Genomic DNA, 23,332 nt, shown 5'->3' on the forward strand with positions numbered 1-23,332 from the left:
GAATAAAATATACTTAAGCATGAAAGGACAAGCCATTAAGGAAAATATTATATATTGAACAACATTTAAAAATTCTATTCTATCCACAAATATAACATACATAAACAGATAGTTTCAGGTATGTAGGGAAATGAGACTGGGAATGGAGGCTAAGGAAGTGTAACTCAAACAAAGAGGGGCCATTCACTTTGTTTCCAATGTTCATAAACGATGCTGCATTAAGAAAAAGTGAAAAGGGGGTAAAAAAGAAAACCTACTTAAGATAGAACATGGTTTTGGCTAAAATGAAGCCCAGTCTCAGGAGGATTAAAAAATTGATGATGAGGGTGCCTGGGTGGGTCAGTCGGTTGAGCGTCCAACTTTGGCTCAGATCATGATCTTGAGGTTCATGGGTTTGAGCCCCACATTGGGCTCTGTCCTGACAGCTCAGAGCCTGGAACCTGCTTCAGATTCTGTGTCTCCCTCTCTCTCTGCCCTTCCCCCCATCATGCTCTGTCTCTCTGTCAAAAATAAATAAATATTTTTAAAAATTAATTCATGCTCTGTCTCTTTCTGTCTCAAAAATAAATAAACGTTTAAAAAAATTATTTTTTAAAAAAAAAGGGGCGCCTGGATGGCTCAGTCAGCTAAGCGTCCGACTTCAGCTCAGGTCATGATCTCGGGGTCCATGAGTTCGAGCCCCGCGTAGGGCTCTGTGCTGACCACCCAGAGCCTGGAGCCTGTTTCAGATTCTGTGTCTCCCTCTCTCTGACCCTCCCCCATTCATGCTCTGTCTCTTTCTGTCTCAAAAATAAATAAATGTTAAAAAAAAATTTTTTTAATTATTTAAATGATGGTTTGGGGAGATATTTTATTTTAAAAAAGGGGGGAAGAGAAACAATGTTGCAACAAATAATTCTCTTAGTGGGGTGCCTGGGTGGCTCAATCATTAAGTTTCCGACTTTGGCTCAGGTCATAATCTCACAGCTTGTGAGTTTGAGCCCGAGTTGGGCTCTGTGCTAACAACTCAAAGCCTGGAGACTACTTCAGACTCTGTGTCTCCCTCTCTCTGCCCCTCCCCTGCTCGCACTCTGTCTCTGTCTCTCTCTCCCAAAAACAAATAATAAAACATTAAAAATTATTTTTAATTCTTAGTGATGATCATTCATAACGTTTCCAATTGTTATAAACAATGTTCCATTAAACAGCCTTGTATATTCAATACAGGAGAAAAAGAGAAAAAGTGGAGTTGGGCTGGCTTAATGAAAATAGTGAACCAAGAATATGAGTATATCCTGAGTATATCCGTGTAATTACATGTATTTGAAGTTTAAAAAAAAAAGTGATGATGATGGTGGTGATGGTGAAGAACGTTAATAACTGACATTCTGCTGCCCAAATCCCACTGGATTTCTTCTTGCCTGCTTATTGACTCACTAAGACCCAAAAGCTCTCTTCACCTTCTTGCTGCCCCACACTTGTGCATTTGAAATCTCACCTCCGTGACTTCACCCAACCCAGCACAGCCCACGGTTTCCTTGGGACTAAAACCATATCTCACATCCAATCTTAATTCCAAATTCCAGGCTCTAAATAGCACTCTAAAAGTCACTGGGTGATAATTATGGAGAAACAGGTAGTCCCAGGTACTCTCACACCTTATTCCACTTTTTCTGCTCTCTTTGACTATATCATTGTCTTTTTTTTTTTCCTTGCTTCTTCATAAACCCTTTTTAGGTCTTCATGCTTTTTTTTTTAAAGTTTACTTATTTGTTTAAGCAATCTCTACACCCAAAGTGGGGCTCAAACTCATGATCCCAAGATCAAGAGTCACATGCTCCTCTGACTGAGCCAGCCAGGCACCTCTGGGTCTCTATACTTGTCAAAGGTTTATTTATCCTAGTTGCTAAATCATCATCCCTCCTCCTCCTTTTATTTTCAGGGGAGGCTTTTCATTGCAAGAGGTAAAATAGAGGCAAAAACCTCTGCATACTTGGCTAAAGTAGAGATGAAAATTGCCATAAAAACCCAAATGACAAAACCTGACAATTACAAGAGAGTTGGATCCTGCCCACATTTAACTCTCCCTGCCCCAGAAGTCTTCTGTCCTCCCATCAGATGCCTTGGGGTAGGACCTCTGACTTTTCAAAGGCCAGATGGGGAAATAAAATTTATATTTATATTCCCTATAGATTTTCAATTTTTTCTTTCACTCCTACACACTCACCTTTGCCTATGTCCCCTTCCTATTGTATTTCAAATCTTTATCTTACCCCCCCCCCTTTTTTAATATGTATTTATTTAGGGTGCCTGGCTGGTTCAGTCAGAAGAGCATGCAACTCTTCATCTCAGGGTCTTGAGTTCCAGCCCCATGTTGGGGGAAGAGATTACTTAAACAAATAAAACTTTTTTTTTTTTTTTTAAGGGGCGCTGGGTTGCTCAGTTGGTTAAGTGTCTGACTTCGGCTCAGGTCATGATCTCACAGTTCCTGAGTTCAAGCCCAGTGTCAGGCTCTGCGATGACAGCTCAGAAACTGGAGTCTGCTTAGGATTCTGTGTCTCCCTCTCTGTGTTCCTCCCCTGCTCACGCACTCTCTCTCTCTCTCTCTCTTTAAAATAAATAAAAATTTTTAAAAATTAAAAAAAAAAATTTAAGATCTGTTTCAGGTGTGCCTGGATGGTTCAGTCGGTTTAGCACCCAACTCCAGCTCAGGTCATGATCTCACAGTTTGTGACTTCAAGGCCCATATTGGGCTCTCTGCTGTCAGCAGAGCTGGCTTCCGATCTTCTGTCGCCCTTTCTCCCTGTCCCTCCCCTGCTCATGCACTCTCTCTCTCTGTAAAATAAATAAACATTAAAATAAACGAATAAAAATAAATGAATAAATAATAATCTTTCATATCCTCAGAATTTAAAATTGATAAGGGTGGGGACTTTGTTTTGTTTACTGCTATATCCCCAGTGCATGGAATAATGTCTAGCATGAAAGAGGTACTTAAAATTTCTCATGGATGGCAATATCAAACAATGTTTTTGGAGTACTTCCATTATGCCCTCTATTCTAAGTTTCTTTACACATTTATTTTCTCACCTAATCTTTATAACAACCTTATAAGATTTAACAACTCTTTAAATGTGATGTCCCAAACTTTTCAGTGGCCTGTGAACAACTGAGAAAAAAATAACAGGTCGATTTTAAGCATGTGTAGATCTATCTGTAGTGTAAATATTCACACTGGGGCTGATTTCAAACTACCAGTGTGAGATCAACTGGCTCCACAAATTCCTGGACATTTAATAATTGGTTCATGAGCTGGTACAAACCCTCCAGCACATCACTGGCTAGCAGAGCATGGAAGACCTTTCACAAATTAGTACTTATGTATCTTTCCAAAGAAATCGTCTCTGACTTTTCAACTCACCCACGCAATCGAATTGTACAGAATTCCTGTCTGTGTGAGAACATGCCCTGCTTGTCTATACTTAATTGTCATTGGGCAACGTGCTCTATATCTGAGAAGATCTTTCATCTTTCCTTTTTATATCCCGGCTTTACATTGATGCATCTCCAAAGCAACCCCAACCAATTCAACAAATAGTTGTTAAACAACCAGTACATTCCAGGCAGGATGCTAGGAGCTAGGGGAGAGGGGAAGGATAGAGATAAAGGAGAAGCAGTCCATGTTCTCAGAGTAGCTCACAATCTGGTAGTAAAGGCAAATGTGTAAGCTGGATTACAATCCAACAAGAGCAATAATGAGAGATTGATGGAGTCTAACAAGTGTAGGCAGGATAATGGCCAACTTCCTAGAGGATAAAACACGAACGTATTTAAGGACAGATATTTTCTAGGCATGGAGATACAGGCCATCTGAGACTTTACAAACAGATTAAAAAGTGGGGTAAAACAGATGATAGGGCATTCTGGATTCCTCTGTGCTCCCCAAACTGTCAGTGGGAAACCACTGCACTCCATTATAGGAGAATCTCCAATAGGAAAATGATCAAAATCAATGAATAGATTATGAACACAGGACTTCAAAATAAAATCTTTTTTTAAGTTTATTTTGAGAAAGAGAGAGCACAAGCAGGGGAAAGGCAGAGAGAGAGGGAGAGAGAAAGAATCCCAAGCAGTTCCTGAACTATCAATGCAGAGACCCATGCAGGGCTCAAACCCACAACCCGTGAGATCATGACCTAAGCTGAAACCAAGAGCCAAAATTAAGATTCAGACGCTTAACTGACTGAGCGACCCAGGTGCCCCAAAATCCTTTTAAAAAATGGGGTGCCTGGCTGGCTCATTCAGTACAGCATGCAACTCTTGATCTCTGGGCTGTGATTCAAGTCTCATGTTGGGTGTAGAAAATACTTAAAAACAAAATCTTAAAAGGGGTACCTGGGTGGCTCAGTTGGTTAAGTGTCTGACTTCAGCACAGGTTACGATCTCATGGTTTATGGGTTTGAGTCCTGCGTCAGGCCCTATGCTGTGTGGAGCCTACTAAGGATTTTCTCTCTCCCTCTCTCTCTGCCCCTCCCCTACTCTCTCTTTCTCTCTCTCAGTAAGTAAATAAAAACTTAAAAAAAAATTTTTAATAATAAAATATTTTTAAAAATCATGAACACAAGGAGAAATATGATAATAAGTCACCATCTTGAGGGGCACCTGGGTGGCTCAGTTGGTTAAGCATCCAAGTCTTGATTTCAGCTCAGATCATGATCTCACGGTTTCTGAGTGTGAGCCCCACATGAGGCTTCCTGCTGTCAGTGCAGAGCCTGCTTGGGATTCTCTTTCTACCCCATTTGCACCCTCTCTTTCTCTTTCTCAAAATAGATAAAAATAAACTTTAAGAAATAAGTCATCATCTTGAGAAATGTTTGCCAAAATTTTGTACCTGTTGCTTATCATCAAATCCATGGCCAGCAAACTAGGTATTCTGTTGATGGATCAAAGAACACCATAGAACTTGATAGCCCTGTTTCAATCAATACAAGCATTGGAAAATGTAGCAAAAAAAAAAATATCGGAAATGACAAATAAGTGTTGGTGGCAAATAGAGAAGAGTAAACGTGATAAATATATAAATAATAAAAAATAATGAAACTAACACTATGTTACAGCTACTGATTTATGTGCCTTACTTGTATTAAATTATTTAACTTTTGTCTCAACTTGATAAAGTAGGTATTATTATTATCCCACAGATATTTCACAGATGGGAAAACTGAGACTTAAGACAAGTTAAATGAGTCCCTCAGTGTTACTGACATATAGTGGCCTGCTGGAGCCAGCCTCTTCTGGCTTGCAAGAGCTGATAAATATTCAGTTGGAGCTTAAAATAGGCAATAGTGGGAATATTTACATTATGGCAAATATTACACATCAGGCTTTCTTGTTTTTGTTTTTGTTTTTGTTTTTTTTAGAGAGACAATTTATCAGCATACCATTGGTAGTCTTGGGTATTATTCAAGGCTCTGGAGACAAAATAATGAACAAAATGAACAAAAGTACCTGCCTTCATGGAGTTTGTAGACTAATGGTAAGAGATGGGCAATGAACAAATAAGTAAAATATAAGGTATGTTAGATGATGACAAATGTTATGAAGAAAAATAAAACAGGAAAGGGGAATAAGTAGTTAGAGAGAGTTAGAGGATGGTCAGGGAAAGCCTCACAGAGAAGGTAACATCTAGGCGTGCTTGGATGGCTTAGTCAGTTGAGATTTCAACTCTTGATCATGATCCAGGGTCATGGAATCGAGCCCCACATTTAAGCTCCGTGCTGAGCATGGAGCCTGCTTAAGAGTCTTTCTCTCTCAGGTGCCTAGGTGCCTCACTTGGTTAAGCATCTGATTTGGTTTCAACTCAGGTCATGATCTTGCAGTTTGTGAGATCGAGCCCTGCAGCAACCCCTGTGCAAGCCTGCTTGAGATTCTTTGCCTCCCTGTCTCTCTGCCCCTCCCCATTTGCACTCTCTCTCCAAATAAATAAACGTTAAAAAATCTCTCTCTGCTCCTCCCCATTTTCACTATCTCTCTCCAAATAAATATTAAAAAGAATATTCTCTCTCTCCCTCTGCCCTTCTCCCGCACTCATGCTCTTTCTCTCTAAGAGAAAAAGAATTTAAAACAGAGGGGCCCTTGGGTGGCTCAGTCGGTTGAGCACCTGACTCTTGATTTCAGCTCCTTGGGTCATGATCCTGCAGTTATAGGATCAAGCCCAGAGGCAGGCTCCTAGCTGAGTGTGGAGCCTGCTTGGGATTCTGTCTCTCTTTTTGTCTCTGTCTCTCTCTCTTTCTCCAATCCCCTCTGCCCCTTTCCCCTGTTCACACTTTCTCTCTAAAATTAAAAAAAAAATTTTTTTTTTTAATAAGTTAACATCTGATTAGTGACTTTAAGGAAATAGTAAGGAGGCAGACTTGCATCTGTCTTGAAGAATGTCCTAAGCAAAACTTCATAAATGCAAGGTTCTTATAGGTACAAATGTAGGTTGGGTATTTAAGGAACAACAAGGAAGCCAGTTGCCTGGAACAGAGAGAGTAAAGGGGAATCTGTAAGGAAGAGTGTGATAAATATACATAGGCATTGTTTTTTTTATCTAAACAAACATTTTATCTTGGTATTCATAGCTGGATAAATCAGAAACAATAGCAAAAATAATAGCTATTGTTTTTGTTTTTTTTTGAATAATATAGCTCATGTTTTTGAATGTTTACTGTGAGTTGAGCACTGTGCTAAGTTATTCACATACATTATCTTACTTAGTCTTCTTCATATCATTTTACTTAATCCTCATAGCCGTCTGTGAGGCTGGGAAAAGTGAAACCTAACTAAAAGATTAAATAAATTATACAGAATTACAATATGTAGGAGAATGGATGAGAAGCCATGCCTGTTCCTGTCTGCTCTACACCTACCCTTCTCTACCCTTCTCTACTAGATTGAATTGGTAGGTGAATTTCTTAGATCCACAGAGTTAATTTGAGTGAAGAGGTTTCAATGTAATTGTAGGGCAACTGAAGGATGTTATTAGGTATGTGGGTGTGATTTGGCTTATGATTAGAAAAACAAAAACCTATAGCCCTTAAGAAAGGCATTAAGAATTAACTGAAGGGAGGGCACCTGGGTGTGGCTCAGTCGGTTAAGCGTCCTACTTTCAGCTCAGGTCATGATCTCACAGTTTGTGAGTTTGAGCCCCACATTGGGCTCTCTGCTGTCAGAGAGCCACTTCAGATCCCCTGTCCCTCTCTCTCTACACCTCCCCCCACCCCGCGCGTGCTCTCTCTCTCTTTCAAAAATAAATAAACTTTAAAAAAAAGTAAAAAAAAAAAAAATAACTGAAGGGAAGAAAAATGAATTAACTAAAAGAATAATTTTAATTGAGGGTGATGGGGAAAGACACACATAGAAGGTAGCATTTGAACTGGACCTTGAAGACTAAATATCAGATCCTTACATACTGGTCGTCATTCATGTTAAGGAGGCAGAAACCACATTTTACCAAAGAGAATTTAATATAATGGATTGTTAACTATATAACTGAGGAAGTAAAATGAGAAATCGAAGGTATCACATTGGTAGTAATTGCAGGAACAGCTACCACTCCTAGGGCTTAGGAAACAAAGGGAAGAGGTTGGAATTATTAAAACACAAAACTTAAAAATAAACAAATAAATAAATAAACAAACAAACAAATAAAGGAAGGGCCAAACAGAGCTGAAATTCAGATGTCTGAAGAGAAGGTGCTGCTTGGCAGGTGCTTGTGTCTGTGAATTCAGAGGAAGGGCCCCATGGGGTTTGGACCCAGACCGGCCAGTAGAAGACACTGGGCAGTCAGTGCCAGTGTCTCTGAAGAGGGAATAATGAGACTGGTTCTATGAGTGTTGTAAAAACTGCAAACTGATTGAGCTGCTGTAATGGGAAGGAGCTGCCACTGCTAGAATTGAAGCTTTGCTGGATGCCACAGAGGGCAACAGAAAGCAAGCAGGAAGGCTTCCATCGTTCCTTGTGAGCCTTGCAGTGTTCTTCTAGTAGTCTCTATTAGGCGAGCTTAACAGAGAGCCAGTAGGCAAAGGCAAAGTATTTGCAGAGTCCCAACCCCAAAATCATAAAGCAGAGGGTAGATTTGGAGCTGAAAAAATATCTAATAACTGACTCACCTGATAGGCAGGCTTTGCATGGTCTGGCTTTTCATAAGCTTCTTTGCTACAGTCACATAACCTTCTGGCAGATCCTTAAAGACAGCATACTTCCTCCTGCTACCAGGCCTTTTGCATATTCTATTCTTTGACTGAACTGTTCTTTACCTATTAAATGCTATTCCTTGCACTAAATCTTCCTTTAAAATGTTTTCATAACACCTTAAACTTCTCTTGTAGCATTTGTCACAGTTGTACATCTTTTTACTCGTTACAGTCTTTTGATTAACTCCTGCCTCCTCCAACTAGATTGTAAGTTCCAGGAGGGCAGGGGCCATGACTGTTTTTGTCCTCCTTTGTTTTCCCAGTGCCTGGGACTGCCACATAGTAAAAATTCAGTATATATTTGTTAAAGGAAATATTTCAATATCCTGGAAATGGAGAATGAAGCCATTACACGATAAGATATATATATTAGAAAGCAGAGATTTGGGGCCTTTTCATTTCCATTTTCTCCCTCCAGCATATTGTTCTAGAGGATCCTTTTCTTTTTCTTTTTTTCCCTTCTTTTTTACTGAGGTAAAATTCATATAACATAAAATTAATCATTAACCATGCTAATATGTCTAATTTTTGGCATTTAGTACATTCACAATGTTATGCAACCATAACCACTAGCTAGTTCCAGAACATTTTCATCATACCAAAAGGAAATCTCATACCCATTAAATAGTCACTCCCCATACTTCCCTCCCCACACTCCCTGGCAACCACTGGTCAGCTTTCCATCTTTATGGAATTACGTATTCTGAATGTTTCTTTCCTTTTCTTTTTTCCTTTCTTTTTTCCCTTTCTTTCTTTTTATTTATGTTGATGTTGGGGGAGAGAGAATCCTAAGCAGGTTGTCAGCACGAAAAATGATGCAGGGCTCAATCTCACAAACTGTGAGTTCATGACCTGAGCCCAAATCAAGAGTTGGATGCTTAAATGACTGAGCGACCCAGGTGTCCCTGAATGTTTCCTATGATAATACATTTCCTATGATAATACATTGTGTCTGGCTTCTTTCATTTAGCATAATGTTTTTGAGGTTCATTTACTTTGTAGCATGTATCAGTACTTCCTTTTTATGGCTGAATAATATTCCATTATTTGGATATAAACACAGTTTATGCATTCATCAGTTGATAAACATTTGGATTGTGTCCATTTTTTCGGTTATAACAAATAGTAGTGCTATGAAAATTTGTGTATAGTATTTGTTTGAAAACATATTAAGTATTTTTGAAACAAGATCAAGAGTCACATGGTCTACCGAGTCAGACAGGTCCCCTGAAAATACATCTTCAGTGCTCAGGTCTATACCTAAGAGTGAAATTACTGGGTCACGTGGTAATTCTATATTTCACCTTTAGAGAAACTTGCCAAACTGTTTTCCACAGGAGTTGCACCATTTTACATTTCCACCAGTGATGTCTGAGTGTTCTACTTTTTCCACATTCTTGCTAACATCTCTATTTTCTTTTGCAACCACTGCATACAAGTCATGTTCATGCTGCATAGATTCCAACTCAGATGTTTCACTTATATAAGGATGTAGGACTTGGTTATTTAGAGATATTTAGACGTATAATGTCTCTTTGGGCTTCCTCCAGAAAATAATTGCTAAGGACTTATTTTTTTCCGGCTCCAAAAAAGAATGAATGAGCCTACTAAATACATCCTTTTTTTTCTGGGCTGTTCATTGTACAGGACCATTCACTCATATCATGTAATCACATGCTTTCATTCAAAATCATTGTGTGTTGATGCTTCTTTTGTTTTTCATCCATGATTTTCAAGGTATATCTCCATCTTGTGATGCCTCGTCAGCAGGATCCTCCTATTGCTAGATTCGCTTAAATCCCAAATCTTTTGCAGTGTTATGCTTGATTGCATTTCTTTTTGCTTCCGTTAACAGATTTTTTTTTCCACTTGACTACTGTTTATTGAGGATCCATCATGAGCCTGTTTCAACCCCACAGCATCCTTACACTGGGCCCTACAGAGGAGGGACAGAAGGGGGCTAGACAGTGACTGCAGCTTGAGGCCCTGTTCTGCCGCAGGACCGACATCAAGTGTCCGTATATGTCTGCCAGCCAAATGAATGGGTCATCCGAGCATCAAACCCATTTCCCAGAAAATAGTGAGGTTCAGGAGAGAAGTTATCTGGACCCAAGGACTGCTGTGGGGGAGGTTCTGACCTGCTGTACTTTCCTTTCCTCCCTTCAGGGTGACCTGTTAGCAGATACTTTTTTTAAGATTTATTATTATCATTGTTTCTTCATTTTTGAGAGAGAGAAAGAGAGACAGAGTGTGAGCAGGAGAGGGGCAAAGAGAGAAGGAGATGCAGAATCTGAAGCAGGCTCCAGGCTCTGAGCTGTCAGCACAGAGCCTGACATGGGGCAGGGCCTGAACCCATGAACTGTGAGATCATAACCTGAGCCAAAGTCAGTCACTCAACTGACAGAGTCCCAAGATTGTTTATTACTTTTAAGTAATCTCTATACCCAATGTGGGGCTCGACCCTATAACCCTGGGATCAAGAATTTCATGCTCTACCAGGTGCCCCCCTATTAACAAATACATTTTTAAAAAATGTTTATTTATTTAAACTTATTTATTTATTTATTTATTTAGAGAGTACGGGGAGGAACAGGGAGAGAGAGGGGGAGAGAGAGAATCTGAAGCAGGTACCATGCTGTCAGCACAGAGCCCGATATGGGGCTTGAACCTACAAATTGTGAGATCATGACCTGAGCCAAAATCAAGGGTCTGATGCTCAGCCAACTGAGCCATTTTTAGCCTCATTAGCAGACATTTTTAAACAATACACTGCCTCCTAAATTGCAATGTTTTATTCAGTTCTCTGGTAGTCAAATCAGGATATTTTAGGATAAATATATATTGCTTTGTCTGGTTCTCTATTCCTGCTTCTACCATTCCTTCACTTTAAATATTACTTGATTTGTATGCATTTGTCAAACTCATCTATTAGTACAGTTAAGATTTGTGCATATCACTGTAAAATTTACCTCCTTAAAAAAATCATAACTACTAAATTCTAGCTAAGAATAGGCAATGCTGGAGCGCCAGGGTGGCTCAGTCTGTTAAGTTTCCAACTTTGGCTTGGGTCATGATCTTACAGTCTGTGAGTTCGAGCCCAGGATCGGGCTCTGTGTTGACAGCTCAGAGCCTGGAGCCTGCTTCAGATGTTTCTCCCTCTCTCTCTGCCCCTCCCCCCTGCAAAAGTAAATAATAAACATTAAAAAAATAAAAAATAAAAGAATATGCAATGCTGAAGTGTTTAGTGATAAATGTACTGATGTCTATAATTTATTCAAAAAGTGTTAAAGGGGTGCTTGGCTGGCTCAGTCGGTGGAGTACTCAACTCTTGATCTCGGGGTTGTGAGTTTGACCTCCACAATGGGTGTAGAGATCACTTAAAGATAAAATGTTTTTAAGACTTTTTTTCTTAAAATATATATTTTTTAATATTTATTTTTGAGAGAGAGAGAGAGGGAGGAGGAGGGGGAGGGGCAGAGTGAGTGAGAGGGAGACACAGAATCTGAAGCAGGATCCAGGCTCCGAACTGTCAGCACAGAGCCCAAGGAACCCACGAACCCAGTGATCATGATCTGAGCTGAAGTCAGTTGCTTAACCGACTGAGCCACCCAGGCGCCCCGTTAAGATTTTTTTCAGTGTTTATTTTTGAAAGGCAGGGAGGGGCAGAGAGAGAGGTGGACAGAAGATCTCAAGTGGGTTCTGAAGAGCCCAATGCAGGGCTCAAATTCATGAACCTTGAGATCATGACCTCAGCTGAAGTTGGATCCTTAACCAACTGAGCTGCCCAGGTGCCCCAAAGATAAAATCTTAAAAATAAAAAATTAAAAAAATTGAAAATTAAGCCTCTCTCTCTCTCTCTGCCCCTTCCCTGTGTGAGTTCTCTCTCTCTCTCTCTCTCTGTCTCTCTGCCCCTTCCCTGTGTGAGTTCTCTCTCTCTCTCTCTCTCTCTCTCAAAATAAATAAATAAACTTTAAAAAATGAAAATAGGTGGTAGGCACATATACAATGATCTCAACTGATAATTTTCATAATAAAATGTTGAAAAAATACTCCTTAACTCTATAATGATCTACATCAATCAGCTCCTTCCAGAAGATTCGTGACCACTTGCATCATAGTCTGATCCCATCAATTAATTTCATTTGATATAAATAAATAAACAGATTTAGAGGAATAAATGGGATAATGTATAGAAAATAGTTTACAAACTATTGTCATTTAAATATGCTATTATTAATAGTATGATGTTCAAGGTATTGAGTTCATGCAAAATTTTAATGCAAAACACTATGTTGAACATGATTTTTGTTCCTTCAGGTGTTTCCTAACTAAACTGGAAACTGATTTTAGAGAGAGAGGGAGAGAATCTTTTTTTTTTTTTTTTTGAGAGAGAGAGAGGGAGAGAGAGGGAGAGCATGGGGAGGGGCAGAGAGGAGGGACAGAGGATCCAGAGCAGACTCCAAGCTGACAGCAGAGAGCCTAACTCAGGGCTTGAACCCACAAACTATGAGATCATGACCTGAGCCACAGTCAGAAGCTTCACTGACTGAGCCATCCATGTGCCCCAGGGAGACAGAATCTTAAGCAGGCTCCATGCTCAGGGTGGAGGTCTATTCGAGACTCAATCTCAGGATGCTGAGATTGTGACCTGAGCTGAAATCAAGAGTTGGGTGTTTCACCAACTAAACTACCCAGCGATGCCTTGAGACTGTGCCTTTATTTTGTACCCACAAATCAGCCTGCAGAGTGCTGAAAATACTGAAGCCTCTAAATTTTTATTTTTTATATATATTAAAAAAATTTTTTTTTTAATTTTTGTTTTTCAACGTTTTTTATTTATTTTTGGGACAGAGAGAGACAGAGCATGAACGGGGGAGGGGCAGAGAGAGAGGGAGACACAGAATCGGAAACAGGCTCCAGGCTCCAAGCCATCAGCCCAGAGCCCGATGCGGGGCTCGAACTCACGGACCGCGAGATCGTGACCTGGCTGAAGTCAGACGCTTAACCGACTGCGCCACCCAGGCGCCCCTAAAAAAAATTTTTTAAGGTTTATTTATTTTTGAGAGAGAGACAGAGACAGAGACAGAGTGTGAGTGGGGGAGGGGCAGAGAGCAGGAAGGAGACACAGAATCTGAAACAGGCTCCAGGCTCTGAAGTGTCAGCACAGAGCCTGATGCAGGGCTCGAAATCATCAATAGTAAGACCATGACTTGAGCTGAAGTTGGACACTTAACTGAGTGAGCCACCCAGGCACTGGAGTTCTAAATATTTATTGAATCAATCAGTAAATGGCATGTTTCACTGATAAAACTCCAAAAGAATGTTCTAAATTCTATTTTGTTATAGTGTATTGAATATTTTCATTTTTATTTTCAAGGTAAAATAGTGTTTTGGGAAATCCTGTTGCCCGTGGGATGGACAGATGGGCCGTATTGTCATCTTATTCATGAGTGCCTCTTAATGTTCTTGATTTCCTTAACTATGGGAGTTTAAAACACTGTATTTTTGTGACCAAATATTAAACTCTGGCAAAAACATTGATTGTTGCTTCCTTATCTAGTTTACACAGGATCTTAAGAAACTGTATCTTAAGTTTGAGGAACAGGATTCTTTGTTGGTGATACCAAGCAAAATTATTATGAGAGTACATGGCATCAACCTGAAATACATGGTTAGTAATGTACCCCTGAAAAATCTCTTCTTTGAAGGACTAATCATTCTCAAGCTGATGAACATTCCTTTAGGATATGTCACTAAAACGTCCCTGACATTATGGCCAGTAGACAGACAAATCTTTGAAACAAATGCCAAATTCAATCAGTAAATTGATTAGATAACAAAGTACTAAGGGGAAGGATTGATAGTTTCATATACCCAAATCAGGCAAAATCATAGGGGTGGCAAAATTATTTCTATCTATATGAAGAGCCTTGAGATTCTTGATGTCATAATGACTTGGGAAAGAAAACAAAAAGGTTCATTATGCCTGTCAGTGGCTCAAGAATATTGCCGGAATCTATCAGGCAGGTTATGCAACCACAGTCTTTGGTCCAGGTCAAAAACTCTGGCCAAAAAGGAACCTTGGTCTTCTGAGATAGTGTATGAATTCTTTTGGGATGTCAATCTCAAGTTTTTTGAGATAATAAAATCTTCTCTTATGGGTGTGTTTTTACAAAGAGAGGTTTAAATTTAAATATATATATAATGTCTTAAAACATTTATGTTGTTTTGAGATACTTTGAACCATTCTTAAAAATTTTAAGTTTATTTATTTATTTAGAAAGAGTGTATGTGTGGATGGGGGTGGGGCAGAGAGGGGAGAGAGAGAATCCCAAGCAGGCTGTGTTTTCAGCTTGGAGCCGGATTTGGGGCTCAACATGGGGCTTGATCCCACGAACAGTGAGATCATGACCTGAGCCAAAATCAAATGCTGAACAGACTGAGCCACCCAGGCACCCCAGGGATACTTTGTATGTATAATTAAGTTGTAATGTTTAAGAGAATTTTGCATATTTAAGATTCTAATTAAATATGTGTAATTGAGTAATTGAGTTGAGACTTATGATTTTAATTGGAAAGGTATAGGAGACTACATTAGAAAATTTTAAGAAAAAGAAAATTTTCTTGGATACTATTTTTAATCTTATTTTTTAAATTTACATCCAAATTAGTTAGCACATAGTGCAACAATGATTTCAGGTGTAGATTCCCTAATGCCAGAAAATTTTAAGAAACTAAGACTGACTATACTTGTTATCAAAAAAAAATTTTTTTTAATCTTTATTTATTTTTGAGAGAGAGACAGAGTGCAAGCGGGGGAGGAACAGAGAGAGGGAGACATCGAATCCAAAGCAGGCTCTAGGCTCTGAGCTGTCATCACAGAGCCCAATGCGGGGCTTGAACTCACGAACCTTGAGATCATGATCTGAGCTAAAGTCAGATGCTTAACTGACTGAGCCACCCAGGCGCTCTTATACTTGTTATTTTTTTAAAAAGATTTTATTTACAAAAAAAAAAAGATTTTATTTACTTAAAAAATGCAAATATCAAAAATAGCATTAAAAATTTATTTATTTTTTAGAAAGAGAAAGACAGAGTGTGAGTTGGGGAGGGGCAGAGAGAGAAGGAGACACAGAGTCTGAAGCATGGTTCCAGGCTCTGAGCTGTCAGCACAGAGCCGGACGCGGGGCTTGCACCCACAAACTGTGAGATTATGCCCTGAGCTGAAGTTGGACACTTAACTGACTGAGCCACCCAGGCGCCCTAAAAATAGCATTTTCTGTCCATAAAAGTCATACACTGACATCAAAAAACTCACATTGCAAAATATATATACTTTTAATGTTTATTTACTTTTGAGAGAGGGAGAGAGACTGCGCTGCTCAGGCACATGCGTGTGGGAGGGGCAGAGAAAGAGAGAGAGAGAGAATCCCAAGCGGCACCTGCACTGTCATCATGGAGCCTGACTTGGAGCTAGAACTCACAAACCATGAGATCATTACCTGAGCTGAAACCAAGAGTCAAATGCTTAACTGCCAGGTGTCCAGGCAAAATATATTTTTTAAAAGATTTTATGTAATACAAAAATATTTTAGTATTCATTTATTTATTTAAATTTTGGTTAACATATAGTGCAATATTGGTTTCAGGAGTAGAATTCAATGATTCATCCCTTATATTCAACGCTCAGTGCTCATCATAAAAAGTGCTCTCTTTAGTTACCCCTCACCCATCTAGCCTATCTCCCACGCACCCAAAAGATTTTACTTTCAAGTAATCTCTATATCCAGTATGGGGCTTGATCTCACAATCCTGAGATCAAGAGTCGCATGGTCAGTCGAGGGAGCCTAGGTGGCTGTTGGTTGAGCATCCGACTAAGGCTCAGGTCATGATTTTGCTAGTCCCAAGTTCGGGCCCCAAGTTGGGCTGTGTGCTGACAGCTAAGAGCCTGGAGTCTGTTTCAAATTCTGTGTCTCTTTCCTGCTCTCTGCCCCTTCCCCACTCATGCTCTGTCTCTCTTTCTCTCTTTCTCAAATATAAATAAACATTAAAAAAAAAAAAAAAAAAGAGTCACATGCTCCACAGACTGAGCCAGCCAGGCACCCTGACATCTGACATCAGCAAAATAATTTTTTGAATTTTAAAATTCTCTAAGATTAGTATCTATTACATCCTGTATCCCAAGCTTTTGGCTATTGTGTACTCCTCTTTGTACATTATAGAACATAATAATATTCTCGATGGTGGTGATGATTTAAACCAATGACCTTCTGCTTCAAATGACTCGAGAATAAAATGATGAAAGGGGGAAAAATGATGAAAGGGGAATTAATTTACACAGAAAGTCAGTGAGCCAGACAGAGAAAGGTTTTGCAAAATGCATGAAAAGCATATTTTGTTTCGAATATCTTCTTTCAAAACATAAAAAATATATTTGTTTTAGAGACTGAGTTTTCCAGCTGGTGTTTGTGCTCTAAATTTCCAGGTTCTCTCTGGTCATCCTTGAACAGAAAACAATTTAAGAAACATTCAATAATCAAGTGACTGAAGGCTTACAGCCTTCCTATTCCCAAATAAGTCTAGAGGTTCAAGTCAAATTTTGTGCTGTCATGTTCCTAAACGAACAAATTAATAAGGGGCCAGCCACCTTTATACTTTGATATTTGCACAATTAACAAGTCACAATAATGAAAACCAAACGGGAAAAGAGAAAGCAAAAGTTAACTTTGTTTGTTAGCTTGAACATATTATGATTCAGTGTTTTGGGATTTTCAACACAAAAAATTAAGAGGATATGAATTACCAGGAAAAGGAGTAAGGGAATATTACTATGTAAAATCTACTAATCCTCTAAGAGAAACACCTGTGTGGGAGGTTAACCAGAAATGTAAAGCCCCTTTACACCTACATTTCCTTCAAATAATTGTTTAGCAGTAACAGAAGTTCACTTTTCTGAGGATGAAATATTTGCCAGGCACATTATAGACATTATCTCATGTAATCCTCACTATAGCCCCACTAGGTCTGCACTCATTTATCGAGGGTCCCCCTGGGGGAATTCAGTTAGTGAGCATTATCAGCCTAGGGCAGTCTCAAGAAGCTTAGCCTAGTAATTATTACTACCCCCTTCTTCACAAGAGGAGATGGGAGGATAGGCTCTAAGAGATTAACTTACTTGTCCAAGTCCAAGGTCATGCAGTGTTGGAGCAGCTACACGAACCAAATTATCTCATGTCAAATCTTACCCTCGATTATTAAGCTATTAATAGACTTATCTGTAAGATTTTTTGCTTCTAATGCCTCGATTTTTTTCAAACATTTTTATCTTAGAGGAGGCAGCCTTAGAGCCAACGACCTCTCTGCTGCCTTCTTTTTCACAGCGTTGACCAAAGAGCAAGTGGTGCTTTTACACTGTAACTGCCAGGTATCTGGGGAGCTTGAGGGGCGAGGAGTCGAGTCCCAGGGGAATGGGGGACCTTTTTTTTTTTTTTTTTTTTTGAAGAAATAGCAACCCCAACACAAGGCCAGACTGTAAAATCCCGAGCAGAAAGCTGATTCATTGCCAAAGGAAGTTTATTTTTTTCACCTCCTCATTGCCTTTCTCCACTATTTCCAAGCGTGTTTTGTTAGCAGTGTCTAGCCCACTGACTCCAAAATGCCGGAAAAACCTAGTTTTTATTCTACACCCATATCTCTCTAGCCCCTACCCCTGTACGGTCTCTTCTTGCCTTTCTTCTCACGTGCCTTTCACTTCTTCACCTTTGGCGGATGATCTATACATGACGCTTTTTGTTTTATTCTATCGCCATATGGACTAGATTGCCTTATGGCGACCTTGACAGACACCAGGGTGGGAAGCCCGGGGGAGGGGAGAGGCAGTCAGCTCTGAGAGAAAAACCTTCAGATAACTGTTGAGGAGACGCCACCGGGAGGAGGAAACCACAGAGCTCCACTTAGCGTTCAATTTTTAAAAAGATTGACAGGAAGTGTACCAACTGTCTTTGCTCTAGCTACTTGCGCGGTCTCGCGAGATACGTACGTCCGTGTAGAGGGGGTTTGTCAAAGGCTCCTCTCTGAGTGGGGGATGGGAATATCTGTGGCGCAATCATTGCGCGAGATTGGGCCATGGTCGCTCGGGCCATGCTTACATCTCGCGATATTTCGGCCGGTACGGTCTGGAACTACGGGCAACTTCTCGCGAGAGCCCGTGCTGAGGGCTCTGTGAGACCCCGTGTGTTTGTGTGTGTGTATGTGTGTTGGTGGATGTGAGTACGAGGAAGCAGCGGCCGCCATTTCAGAGAGCTTGTCGAAGCTGTCGCAGGGGTGGATCCTGAGCTGCCGAAGCCGCCGTCCTGCACTTCCGCGCGGGCTCCTCTAATCCCATTGTTTCTTTTAGATTCGCTCGGGCCTATCCGCCCTCGGAGCCCGAAATTCGGGCTGGGTGGTACCGCGGCCTGGGCCTAGCGGCTTAACAGTAGCAACAGCGGCGGCAGCAACAGCAGCAGCTCCCGTCTTTCCGAATACAAGCACCCCAGGGGCCCGAAAGCCCGCACAGGTAAGGAGGTGTCGCGGGCCTGAGTATTGTCAGAGCTTTTCAGAGGTTTAGTTTTCGTCTGGGTTGAGGGGCACTCCTTAGTCGGTGTTTAACGACTTGGTGGGGGGGCAGGTTCTCGAGAAATCGGCTCCATTTCGGCGACCGCGCCCTTATTTTCCGGTCGTGTAGATTTCAGGGTTTTTGGGTGGCAGGGACCCCAGAGAGGCCTAGGGCGGATAGAGACTGGTCCCTTAGAGGCCTGGGGCGGCCGCGACCTCCCAACATGGCGCCAGCCGAACGCTACCATGGCACACAACCCCTCCCAACCGAGGGAGTTTCCCTTTGCCCCTAAAATGGCAGCGCGGGTTTTGCGCGGAAAGAGGCGCTCTCGCTCGAGTCGCGCGCGTTGTTTTTGGAGTTAATTGTAGGCTGCTTTTTGAATGTACGTTTAATGTATTTCTGTCTGTTCAGTCTTGGAGGCATTTCAGATTTAGTTACCAAGACTGGTAAAGTGCATCCCCTTTGGTTATTCCAGGGTTTTTGAAGTATTTTCTGAAGTTTCGGAGTTTGTCGTGTAAGAAGGAAATAGGGCAGAATTGAAAAATGTTTACTCACTGAATTACCTTTATTTTCTAGGCGTTTAGAGAAAATGGCAGACGATATTGATATTGAAGCAATGCTTGAGGCTCCTTACAAGAAGGTGAGAAAAAACATGTCGGTGAGGTTTATTTATTTCTTAATTTAGCATTATCACGAAACTACTGCTGAAATGTAAACTAACCTCCCCGGAGCCCTCTTGATTTACCTTATCAGAGATGCATTACGTGTAACTTACAAAAGTAAATATATGCTATTGATGTAATAATATTGTGCAGTAGTTTCACTTCAGCGTGATGAATAAATGCCCATCTATCTCTCTTTGTAGACTTGCCTAACGATATCTCACCTCTACTCCCATGAATTCACCTTTGATTCCAGTGTGAACTGTCAATCATAAGGTAGTAATTGAGTGACTTATCGCTGTACCGTGGTCCCCTAGGTAAAATGACTCAACTAAGAATTACCAGCTCCAGTTTGGTATAGCAAAAAGGTGAATGTAGTGGTTTGGGAAAATAGCAGGGGTCCAAGAATAACAAAGCATAACCAGTCTGTGGCAAGCAAATCTTTAAATAAGTTTTACAAGAAGAAATGGGTGAGATTTAAATTTTCTTCTATATATATACATATATATATGACTGGTGATAGTAAATATTGAAACAGGCAGGTGATGATCTGCTCAGTTAAAAATTACTAAAATTCTTGGATCCCTGAATAGAAATTTTTTTTTAAAGCAAAGGAGGCAGTATCACAAACTTAAAGTCACTTGATGACTGTTTTTACTGTTCTCCATATTTTATTTTTAATTAGTCCCTGCCATAATATTTCACACTAAAAGCTACAGAGGAATTATTTTGGATAATAGTATAGTCTTTGACCCATTTCAGTATCACAGTAAAAGTAAAGTGTCTTTTCATTCTTTCACCAGTTGGTGGTGAAAATAGCAGTATGCATGCATTATCACTGGTGTCACAAACTGTAAGCTTTGTAAGTTAGGACTTATACTTCTATAACTGATGTGATCAAACTTTGAAAATAAACATTGCACTAAACCTTTTAAAAATAATACGTCTGTTTTGGATTGTATAGCACGACCATGTGGTACCAATATGGATGAATTCTTTCTAGCTTTAAATGGTGTATGTAGTTTTATAATGCTTAGACTCTTGAAGAACTACTTTCTATTTTAATGTTAAGATTCTTGTGTCTTAGTTTAACATGGATGTAGTTCCATGTAAACAGGTATGGAAGTAGGAAATGTTTAGGCTGGACTGGTGGATTATTAATTGACTTTCTTGGGTTCTTGGGAGTCAACATTACTAAAGCAGTGTGAATCCCTGTTTGCTTCAGGGCGAGATGTGTGACAGAGGTGGCATCAAGCTCTTACAGTCCCAACCCTCCAACGGAAATGGGCGAAGATCTCAGGAATGGCATCGGTCACAGGAAATCGATAGTGGCTGGCTGCTAGCATGGCCACTTGGGGCTTAGGCAGAAATAGAGCCATGGTACTGACCAAAGGGACCATAGCACATGGAATAAAACTCAAAACAGGACTTCATTCATGTTTTATAGAAATTCTATTTAACCACTTGAACACTGTAAATCTGGATAACTTAATATCTAACTATATAAGAAAGTAAAATTTAACATGTTAATATGCATTTTTATTTTTGTATCACGATGACTTAATTGTAAGCAACAAAGTGGTTAAACACATACCCATCTAAATTTTTTTATAGCCTTCCATGTTAAATTATAAGCAAGTAATTAGTTTTAAAATTGTTTTGTATTTTCTTATTCCTATTCCCTTTACCCTTTGACAACTTGAAATGTTACCACTTCGTCCTCATGATGTTCTTCTATCAACCCTGCTTAGGATGAGAACAAGTTGAGCAGTGCTAACGGCCATGAAGAACGTAGCAAAAAGTAAGTTATAACAAGGGACCTGGGGTGGGGGGGGGGGACCTTTATGTGATTGAGATCTTAAGTTGTGTTCCTGTGGCTATAGCATCAAACTAAAAGTTCTCTTCAAAAGCTTTTGTCTCTTTTAGAAAAGTTGTTCTTTACCTTCTGGGACAAGAAACTATTTGAGGATATGAAACTATGGACTCTTTCCCTAGATTTCAGGATATAGTGTCAGGGACCTTTTGGACACCTTCCCTTCCAAGTCTGTCCATGACAATCTGGATAAGAGTTCCTGTATTACAGCTTGTCTTCTGTCTTAAATTTATTAACTTTGGCTTAATATTTTGGTGTGTGTTATCAATAAAACTGTTACAATCTACTGAAGATGGGTTAGGAAGAAGAAAAGGTAATAAATAACCAGGTCATGGAAAATATTTGCTCTAAATCACCACTGAAGGAATCAGAGCTGTGAATTATTTATGCTCCTTGCTGCTTAAAGGCCCTTTTTATAGTAACGTTATAGCATAGTTAAGTACTTCTTAGGTGCTTCTTAACTGGTTTTTGTTAAGCTTTTTAAACTTTAAGCCTTAAATAGAATAGAGTTTTTTTAAAGTTTTATTTGTTTATACAAGTTACTAGGTTAAATGAGTAACCCATAACAGGAACTCAGTGCTCCATAGTGCAGAATATAGTATAGGATAAGTTTCAATAAAATTGTAAGCAGAACCAGTTTATGAGGTTTGATCCTGTTTTTGGAGTTTTCTTTCAGCTTTAAAATTAATCATTCTTAACATCACTTGGTCATGTTACAAGCATTAAATTGTTTTAGTAGCCTATTTTGTGAACGTACATGACCTCATAATACGTAAAGAAAAAGTGATAACATAGCTGTTTATTTGATTTTTTTGGCTCTCATCCTAGTAAGAGCTCAGAGTGCTTCATAGTACACTACCTTAACATCCTCACAACAATTCTTATTTGGTAGGTTGATAGAGTTTCGCAAAATAGATGAGAAAATTCTTAGTTTGGATTATGCAGGCTTTGTTCTTTTTTTTTTTTTTTTTTTTATTCTTACACTTCCTCTAAAGTAATATAGTAATGCATTGAATTAAAATGCAATTTGTGGAAAATGTCTTATATTTTATTTTGGTACAAAGTTAGGTGGAGGATCTGTTATAGTTCCTCACTAATCACAACAGATTTTGGGAATTAATCATACTGGGTTTAGTCTTGAATTTTTATAGTTTGAGGCAATCAACCAACCTTTGTGTGGTTTAATGTTGCCTACTTTTAGACCTTTTACTAAAGTCAGTTTCCTAATTAATGACTCTAATTCACAGTTCTTCAATTCATAATGAAAACTAGGAAGGAGTATCCATGTAAATTTAAATTATCTAATCTAGGTGTGGGTAAGGATCTCATCCTGAGTGCCAGCAGGATGAGAACAATGTACTTTAGGGCACAGACTTTCTTTGTTCAACCATTCTCAGCTGTCACTCCTTGCTTCTAACTCAGTCTGCAGTTTATACTTATTTTTATCCTGCATCTAAGCTCATTAAGGCTACCAAGCTTACACAGGACATTTAGTATTAAGCTCTCCATGACTAATGGTTTATGACCTTTATCTAAAGAGTTTTCTGACACTGAATAGAAAAATGGGTAATTTTCTTTCATTGGCTATAGGATAGCCAATTTAAGGGAATGTCTTCTTAAAATAGCCCAACTACCATCTAGTATTTTTTTAAATGTAGAAGTTATTTCTGTCAGACTTCTCAGTCTCCGTTTAAGCTGCTTAAATAAATGGCTTTTTTGTTCAATCAGAGACTTTGCACCCATTTTTCTAAAGGGAATTAATCTTTCAAATTAATTTGGAAGTTATTTAGAAAAAAAATTTTCTATGTAAGGTTAGATGAGATATAGAACAAGTACAGTGTTCTGTGCTTTAGTGTTATGTGTAAGTTCTGTTAATCAAAGGAAAGTGCCATGTTGCATTTTTCATCCTAAAACTTCGTTGTCTTAAAAGCAATTGAGTATTGGGATGCAATTTTAAGGTAGTAAGAAAATGCACTTTTTGAGAAAG

The 23,332-nt window shown here is 39.4% G+C and overlaps 2 protein-coding genes across 9 annotated transcripts in view; one reads left to right on the forward strand and one right to left on the reverse strand.

Moving 5' to 3' along the window:
* PHF20 (PHD finger protein 20) overlaps positions 1–18,323 on the reverse strand; it is a 169,956-nt gene extending 151,633 nt beyond the window's left edge. The window contains exon 1 of one of the 2 annotated variants that reach the window (XM_019458627.2): positions 18,209–18,323. The gene's annotated coding sequence lies outside the window, so the exon portion shown is untranslated. The remainder of the gene's footprint in view (positions 1–18,208) is intronic. The other variant, XM_019458629.2, reaches the window with a different exon arrangement.
* Positions 18,324–18,458: 135 nt separating this feature from the next.
* Positions 18,459–23,332, forward strand: part of RBM39 (RNA binding motif protein 39) — a 30,355-nt gene continuing 25,481 nt past the window's right edge. For 2 of the 7 annotated variants that reach the window (XM_019458642.2, XM_019458643.2), the window contains exons 1-3: positions 18,459–18,771; positions 19,387–19,450; positions 21,224–21,273. In XM_019458642.2, coding sequence (XP_019314187.1) covers positions 19,400–19,450; positions 21,224–21,273 — 101 coding nt within the window. In that variant the 5' untranslated portion in view covers positions 18,459–18,771; positions 19,387–19,399. Of the gene's footprint in view, positions 18,772–19,386; positions 19,451–19,675; positions 19,749–20,697; positions 21,278–23,332 lie in introns of those variants that run through there. The other 5 variants (XM_019458640.2, XM_019458641.2, XM_053890302.1 and 2 more) reach the window with 4 other exon arrangements.

Source organism: Panthera pardus, unplaced genomic scaffold (genome assembly GCF_024362965.1).
Source record: "Panthera pardus isolate Hobbes unplaced genomic scaffold, ASM2436296v1 HiC_scaffold_25, whole genome shotgun sequence".
Classification (NCBI taxonomy): Eukaryota; Metazoa; Chordata; class Mammalia; order Carnivora; family Felidae; genus Panthera; species Panthera pardus.